This window comes from Vitis riparia, chromosome 1 (genome assembly GCF_004353265.1).
Source record: "Vitis riparia cultivar Riparia Gloire de Montpellier isolate 1030 chromosome 1, EGFV_Vit.rip_1.0, whole genome shotgun sequence".
NCBI lineage: Eukaryota > Viridiplantae > Streptophyta > Magnoliopsida > Vitales > Vitaceae > Vitis > Vitis riparia.
The window spans coordinates 6234446-6243442 of record NC_048431.1 but is presented as its reverse complement, the minus strand read 5'-3'; the positions used below and the strand labels follow the sequence as shown (position 1 = coordinate 6243442).

General features: G+C 35.8%; 1 protein-coding gene across 2 annotated transcripts; it reads right to left on the bottom strand.

The window, feature by feature from the left end:
* Positions 1 to 647: 647 nt before the first annotated feature.
* On the bottom strand, positions 648 to 7919 carry LOC117914363 (65-kDa microtubule-associated protein 6-like). 2 transcript variants are annotated; one of them, XM_034829673.1, is made up of 12 exons: positions 7384 to 7919; positions 6187 to 6390; positions 4870 to 5136; positions 3783 to 3998; positions 3542 to 3697; positions 3307 to 3466; positions 3048 to 3199; positions 2744 to 2831; positions 2594 to 2667; positions 2427 to 2501; positions 1877 to 2230; positions 648 to 1099 (listed from the first exon to the last, which is right to left on the bottom strand). In XM_034829673.1, the coding sequence occupies exons 1-11, from the start codon at positions 7453 to 7455 to the stop codon at positions 1895 to 1897; spliced, it is 1800 nt and encodes a 599-aa protein (XP_034685564.1). In that variant the 5' UTR covers positions 7456 to 7919; the 3' UTR covers positions 648 to 1099; positions 1877 to 1894. The 2 variants fall into 2 exon arrangements, with proteins under 2 accessions (XP_034685564.1, XP_034685572.1); XM_034829681.1 differs by lacking the exon at positions 7384 to 7919 and adding an exon at positions 6565 to 7377.
* Between the last annotated feature and the right edge of the window lie 1078 nt (positions 7920 to 8997).

Sequence of the window (8997 nt, the reverse complement as noted above, 5' to 3'; positions counted from 1 at the left end):
TACATCTAAAAGCTATTACATGTTTTTTTCAAATACAGTTTCAAACCAATTTTTTAAAAAAATTAAAAAAAATTAAATATAAATCAATATATACTTACATGACCAGAATATATACACATCCTTTATTAGAATTGTTTTTAAAAATGGCCCAAAATTTATATTTTGTTGGCCCACGTTATCTTACCCCAAATTTATATTTTGTTGGCCCACGGTATCTTACGGGTGTCCATTTCAAGACCCGGCCTAACTTATTAATTATTATTCTATTAGAATATCAGGATCACAGAGTATTGCAGTCCGCATGCAGGCTCACAGCGTACGTTACCCCAATCCATGAATCCGTGTCTGGGATTTTACGGAAACTTCTCTTTTAACAGTTTATTCCAGTCCCTTAATCAAGGTTTCTTGTTTGTTATGACTGATGAGCAATGGGCCTGGGTCGGTTGTATTCGTTGAGGTCACGATTAAACTCCTCCCCTGCAAATACCTGCTTTTAACCCAAGCATTAGAAGTTGTATAAATTAAAAATATAGGTGGGTGGTTGGATATGCCAGGTTCACTCCCATCCATAGAAGAATACGATCAACAAGAAGCGATCCATCCATCTGCAATGGAAGAAACTAAAAGGCAAAAACAGAGACCCCCCAGCACAAAAACAATCCTATGCAATTTCCCAAAGAAAATAAGGTATCCTACAATAAATGGTTGCCATCACACTGGAACTGGAATATATGTACATACACCTACTAAATGCACATGTGAAACCGCAAGCAACATCCACGAAATACATGGTCAGTCGTATCACAGCACTCTCAATATTAGATACCCCTATTTTAAACCAGAAGGGAAAAAAAAAAAAACAAAACAAAAAAGGGCTCTCCAGTTAACAAGTAGTTCCAAACTATATTTCTATATCAGCGCCACTGCTGCTTCTTGCACCTCGATTCTCCAAAGCAGACAACACCCAGATTCACATCCTCATATGTCAGTTACCGTTTTCCAGCTTCTAATAATTCACAATCATACAGTAGTGTACATTCCCTTTCATATTCACAAGGCTTCCACTGCTTTAATACCTGACTGTAAAGGTACCCTGTTCCTGCACAATGATATCACCCCATTGCAAGCTTCAATACAATAAGCAAAAAAATTTATGCTCTCAAACATGCTGATTCAACATACTAGTATGCATGCATGAATTCCAATGTGTTTAGGCTTTAGGCTAGCCTATAGTTAATTATGTTAAAAGAAATAAAAAGAAAGAAAGATGTGTGTACAGTGTGAGCCACACCTGGTATGTGAGTCACTAAAATTAGGTTGCACTTGCACCAAGAAGAATTTTCCTTGATTCTCACATTGAGGCAAATCCTAAAAGAGTGAACCTAAAAAGACTTTCCATATAAACTTCATATTACTTATTATGGATCCTGGTAAACATCCCCCTAACCTCCAAACCTCATTACCCACAACAAAACTGGTAGACAGGCATCCACGGAAATTAGCATGTCCAGCAAATATTATTTTGGATGAGCAGATGTTCAATAACATCCAATTTAGAACATCCTGGGAGTACTAAACACATTTTTAAGCATATATATGATAGGTACCATTTGAAAAGACTCAATTTTGTTGCAAGTAAAGGATCAATATTAAGTTGAGCTATGACATTAATTTTTACAATCAGAGGGGCTGATGAAACTTTTGAATTTCATCTGCTCTTTGGCACTTAATGACCCAAAGTAAAGGATGGAAAGCACAGAAATGGGACTTCAATTTTCATCCTTTTCTTTGGTACTTAATGACCCAATCCAAAAGACAGGATGCACAAAAATAAAACATGAACTATTGAAAAAATTAAAAGAAGGAAAATTCATACCAAATTCCACTTTCAAACTTATCTCCGAGGAGGTGAGCCTAGCTCAGAACCACAAATAGATGCATATGACATTGTATCTTCTTTTGATATGGCCACAAAGTTCAGTGGTGCAGTAGACAACCTTCTCATTTCCTTGAAATATCCATTTTGGCGCCCAGAGTACGAACGGGGTGTGAGGAGCTCAGGAGTTGCACCACCAACAGAGTTCCGACGAGGTGTAGGTGTCATGGATCCATTCCCATTTGCACGATAACCATTTGGCTTCCTAAAGCTATTGGTTCTTTTCGGGCTAGGTTTAGACCCATACATGGCTTCCTTCTCAGTGAGGAGCAGATCTTGGAGCTTCTTCTGGTCCTGCAGGAAGTAAAATTTATCAAAGACATGTGAGATTATACTTAATATGGGACCATTTGTAAACATAAAATGCAAAAGCCATGACATTACAAAGCTCAAAGCATTTGAATCAGATGCCACAGAAATCAAAATTAAAACATTTAATTTCTAGATGGTTCCAGAACGCCACATGCATAACTACATAGTTTTTGTTTACCCGGTATCTTTTCTTCTCTTCTTCTTTCTGTCGTCTGGCTTCTTTGTAATCCTCCAGTATTCTCACCAAACTAACCTGCAAATCATTTAAATAAACAGTTTTAAAAGAACAGAACCACCAGAAAAATAATATCTTGAAAAATCTTATGCCAAAAAAGAACATCTCACCCCATCATAAAGAAATGACATCCTTTTCTCCTTTTCCCAGGCAAGTGTTCTGCTTATCAGATTGTCAACGATTGCTGGAAAGAAAACTTTGTTAGCTCCAACGATTAGTTTGCTTCCCACAAAGCATAGCATCATGAAAGGAAAACATACCTGGAATCTTGCTTATGGTTACTCGAGCTCGCTCTGCGCGTTTAAGGTTTATGTGAGCACCTCTACCAGCGCTGTACCGATTCTCATCCTGAAATTTAACAAAAACTCTTCAGGACATGACAAGATACAGAAGCAATCTCAGTAAACCATGGCAAGGATCAGATCTTCAAAGCTTATTCTGAACCACAAAATCCAGAGACACCAGAACCACCCTGCACTCATGCCCCTCCAGACAGGCACAAAATGGTGATCTTAGTACTTTGCCCTATTTCTACATTTTAATACCACAAAATGCTCAACTTACTCGATTATAATCTTCAAGCCAATTCTCCTCTTCACATGCTGAAAGCCATCGGTCTATCCTGTCCATAATTTCTTTTCGATTCAAAGCTTCTTCTTTTACTTTTGTTATCTGTGCTTCAATGTTTGCTAGAAGTTCAGAAGGATCCACAAGACCTGAACAATAATAGCAAGATTCACCAATGTGTTACTTTTTTCTCTAGGCATACTAATAAAACTACACCTGAACAGCTAGTTTCATTGCATGAAAAGGAACTTCATACCTGAATCAATCAATGCATTAGATTTCTCAGCAGCTGTGTTTGTATCCGGTTCAATATGAGCAATTCTGCATATCTCCTCCAATTCTGCCCTCTTTTTCATGACAAGTTCTTTCATTCTGCTAGCTTTTAGCTTACCGAGCCTCTCCACTTCTGCTGAGGCCTGTCAAAGAGACAAAAAAATTTTGAATTGACTTTTCAACTATTAACTTAAGTCGAATAAGAAGCACAAACAAACCTGCTCAATCATCTCCGTCGAGAGGACATCTGGTTCTGTAACTTCTAATTCTGATGTTCCAAGGAAAGAAGTAATTCTTAGAAAATCACTCTTATCTTCTTTCGGTGTGTCCATCAACTTCCAAAGTTCCAATAGGGATGCTCCAATACTTTTTAGCTGCAGTTTGAAAAGCAACTTTACTTTAATAAGAAAAAATACCAGTGCGTAATTCTTTGATGGGTGGAGGAAAGAATTGTATTACCTTCAAAATTCGAGCTTTTCTTTCTGTTTTCAACTTAAGGATGGCATGTTCTAGACCTTCCAATGTGCTATTGCTGATGTTTGTGGATTGCTCCAGGATTGTTCCATGCAAGCTTGGATGCACATCACTCACAGTCTGGCCAAAATCTAGCCCAAGCACACCACATAGAGTATGCACTTCATTCACATATTCCAGAACTTTATTAAGGCGTTCAGACTGCAAAACCCACGAATTATCCTCATGAAATGAATATATAATAACAAAACACAGAAATTCATCCACATCATTCAGAAGTAGTACACATGTCAATGAATTTCTATGTTCTTAGACACAAACATATGGAAGCATCCTTTTTTTTTTATGTTTTTTTATAGGCAAACCAGGAGTATATATTGACAATCATATGAAACACATTCTTCAGGAATAACAAACCACAAACCACTAGAAGTGAGTGGAAAAAAGGAAATTTAGGGGCATGTTTAAGACAGAAAAATGCAGGAACTACCTCATGAAATGAGTATACAACAATTAAACACAAAATAATACACATCATTCAGTAGTACCCCTATATGTCTACATTCTTGGACACACACACACGACAGCTTCTATTACATGCATTACACATGGGTCAGGAATAACAGGTCACAACCACTACAAGTTAGTGGAACAAGAGTGTAACAACCTTATACTATGTTCCACAGAGATACAAAAATGAAAATGCAATTCAAGGGATCGCATTGCCACACAATGAAAAAGAGTTATGAAATAGGCAACATGAGCTTCGACTTCTGCTCTGTATCTGCTATGCCTTTAAGGCAACAGGAACAAGTGGCCTTTTCCAAGGTATTTGATTTGCAATTATGGAGTCAGCATAACTTCTCAAGTAGCTCATGATCATGCAGAAAACTTTAGTTCACAGTTCTGCCTATAATATAATTTCTCTAATTCAACAAATGGACAAGTCGATTTTGGTCAACCTTGAATTTAAAAAATTATTTTGCATTAACTCAAAAGTTGGTGATTCATATCAGAATGCAAGTGATCACAAGTAAACAATGCGGTGATTAATATCATAATGCACCCATACCTTCTCCTTTTGAAGAGTCCGAAGATGTGTCTGACATTCATTAAGATTTCTTAATGACAAATCTTGTTCCTCCAGAGTCAAGCAACCAATCATGGTATTAGTGTGATGATTGTATCCTGAAATCTCACCGCTGATCTTTTCAATTTGTGCCCTAATATCAGCAAACTGCTTCAACCGTTCCTCTTTCTTCGATCTTAGATCTTCTACCAGTGGTGTGACTGATGCAAGTTGCTCTTTCAATGAAGTTGACCTTTTCTCCATATGAGTCTGCAATTTTGACCATAGTTGTTGCATAAGCAATTTACTATAATATGAATACAAGTGACTGACCCTCAACAACTGAATAGGTACTAATAATCTTATGGATTGCTCCCTTTATTCTTTTTTATGGGCAGCAGTCAATTGCTAGATTTGTAAATAGTTAAAGAGTGAGGATGATAGTAATCCTCACTGGAAGACTTGAACCTAGGTCAGAGGTAAGACCTACAATACTGGAAACAAATAATAACTGCACGAAAACCATATGGATCCAAGATATAAAGCTTGCATTTGACAAAGGAGTTGGCATATATTTCATTCAACAACATCTTTTTAGAAATCTAATTAAAAGATATACAACACATTTAAGATTTATTTTCCTGCAGTCACTGCAACATGTAATAGTACTTTCAACCAACAATCCCACACAACAGGAAATGCATGAAGAGGCAGAACCGATACAACTTACATTGGCAAATGGAAATAGCAATTTATCAACTGACACACCCATTGCCTATGTGTGATGAGTTTAGCTTTCAATTTCATATCATAGTAAAGAGCACACCACTTCCCCCCCCCCCAAAACAACCCAAGGTGTAAAGAAATTTTTTTCTTTTTGCATTTGTGACACTAGAAACATGCCACTTGAATGGTTTATATGGACTTGCATAAACATGATTCATTCATCAACAATCTTCAACATAGGATAGAAAATATTGCAACTGCAACACATCCCTGTCAAGGATGGTGGAACATAATCAACCTAAAGGATTATCAATACACAAGCTAATCACAGCATAGAAACATCATTGCCATAGCAGTGATTTTGACATTTCAACAGTATCGGTAAGGACAAGACACCATAAGCATATTCAGATAGACCAACAGCACATAACATCTTGGCATGGAAAAAGATAGGTAAAGGACAGAATGGAACAGAAAAAAGAAAGAGGTGAACATAAATTTGGTGTTAAGACAAAAAACTGTGAGGACCAAACAAGCCAACAAAGGAGGAAAGGCAATTAATATGATGACTTAGTCCTAAGAGATGAGTTCCACCTGTGAATGAAAACCAAGTTCTCCAAGAGCAGCCATTAGTGCTGCAAGCTCCGCTTCCTTTGCCATAACAGACTGATGAAGTCGTGCCTTGGTATTGCCAGCCTCACTCACCTTTCTCCGATAGACTTCTAAGCACTCCCTCTCTAGCTCCAGCAACATCCGGTCTTTTTCTGCTTCGCTCTCCCCAATGTCATTCCATATTTGCTGCTCTCATATCAATATCACAGTCAATTTAAGTACATAAAAACATATTTACTACTCTCGTACCAATAACAGAAGCAGTTTACATGGTCAAATTAGGAACCTAATTTATTGATTTTTGAGATTGAGAAACAATAAATTTGTCCAAAAACAAGGAACTAAACTAAAAGAACCCACTTGAATGCATCCTCAAATTTCAATGCCCACCGGTCCACCATGCAATATTCCTCAATAAAACCAACAAGAAAAGACGAGAAAACGTAAATAGAACACTGCTTACAGAGAGCCCATCAAAATTTAATAGAGAAACAAAAAAAAAATCACATAACACTGACCAGTTCGCACACGCTTTCTTTGTTCTTTTTATTATTTTTAACCAAGCAAACAGAGATGACAGAGAACGTTATCTTCAGTAGTTCTTAAAAGAAAACAAATTGTAGATATGCGCCAAAATATAACAAGTCACGAAACCAAAACAGAAGAGACGTCTAAAAATAAGGGAAAGAAACATATGACGATACCATGTGAGCTGTAAATTGGACGAACCCACTCAAGTTCAAGTCAATATCGACCATCAAAAATATGAACAAAACACTGTTTGTGGAAAGTCATAAAGATTGAAATGGAAAACCAAAAGAACATAAGAACCCACTTGAATTGAATTCCTGATTAGGCATCCAATTATCCATAGTAGGAGACCATGATAATTTTTCACATATTGACAAAAAAAAAAGGGTAATTGTTCAATCTTCGAAAGGAAAAAATTTAGTTCTATGTGACTCTGTAGCTCAAAAGACAAATATATGCACATATGACAGACAGATTTAAAGAAATAATGAGTGCATTCTTTTCAAAAGAGCACTAGAACATAAAGTTTCTGAAAAAACCCATCATTGAAAAGCATAAGGAGAAGCCAAATAGTTTCTCCCTTCCGAAACACCAGCCTTTTGGAAACAACAAGAAACCCAAGTTGAAAGAGAAAAACAACGAAGAGACCTCAAGTTCTCTGAGCAAAGCACCACATGTAGTGCTCGTACGAACACTGGTAGGACTCCCGAGCGCCAGCATTTATACGGATCTCTGTCCACACAACTATCTCTAAAACTCCAAGAAAATCAAGCCAAAAATCCCCGGCCAAGTTCCAAACTTCCGACCACAGCTTCTCACGAGCAGAGCAAAGAAAAAAAAAAAAAGCCACGAAGCCAAAGGAGAAAAATGAGGGAAATAAGAAGAGGCTACAGGGACAGTGATGTCTCAACCAATGCTTGGTCAGATCTGAAGCACCTGAGCTCAAAAACACCGTAATTGAGGATTACGTAAAGAAAGAAAGCGGAGAAAAACGGAACGAAGCAAAGGTGAAGGAGAGAATTAGGGTAAAGTTTCTCGGGAACCAAACACAATTTTCTTTTTCTAAGGCTCGCTAATAAACAGTGAAGGACGACGAAACCGACAAGTGAGTGGAGAGAAAGAGAGATTCTACTTTTGAGGGTGAAGCTAAAATACGCCAATGTAGCAGGTGAGAGTAACTCAAGTCTAGGATATGCGCACATTAGCGAAATTTTCTAGGGTTTATATTTTGCCTCTCCATCTTTTTTTATCCTTCTCAGCAACTCAAGTCTGAAGTGACGCCCGAACCGCACTGTGTTGGACAAAAAATAAAATCATTATTATAATTATTATTATCAGAATATTAACATCAGACTTTGATATTTCCACTCTTCCCCTTTCTCAGTAAGCATGGACCCATAAGATGTCCATACATAGTGTTAGTTATAGTTACTACTTCTTGCATTTAATTACTAATAAATTAAATATAAAAAAAAAGGTATTAACATGATGAAGTGCATAAATGTAGATATAAAACCCATTCTGTCCTTTTTCAGTTCAGTCCCTGCTCTTTTATCTTTTATTTTTATGCCAATTAATATAAAAAATTTAATTAAGGGGATGTCCTTGATACTTAGGCATTTATGATATTAGTCCTTGCATGTAGTTGCTAAGGTACCACTTTACATCCGTAGGGGTTGTTACAACTTACACCCCAGCTGATACCATCCCTTTGTTTAATTGAAGTTCCTTGAATGCATCTATTTGTACTTTGCAATATATCCAACTGTTATTTTATTTTTTAAATAAAATTAAAATATTTATTTATCAAAATATCCTCTTTTTCTTTCTTGTTCTTACATACATCCATGTCACATACGTGATAATTATTTTTAAATTTTTCCTTTAAGAAAAAGATATAAGAAAATATGTTTGATAATGACAATTTTTTATTTTTCAAAACCATTTTTCAAAACCGTTTTTCAAACAAAACATCATAACCTATTGGATAATTGTTTTTAACAACAATTCTAAAAAATAATTTTTAAAAATTATTCTTTCACATTTATGAATAAAAGTCTATTTAAAACTTAAAATATTTTTACACTATTTTTAATATTTTAAATACTTTTTTAAAATAATTTTTATATTTAATACTTGATTTTTAATTATTTTACATGTTTTTGTGCTTGTTTTTCAAAACAGTTTTCATAAAACAAATTAAAGTAATATCAAATAATTCAAAAATATAATTTAAAACAACTTTATTTTTTATTTCGAAAA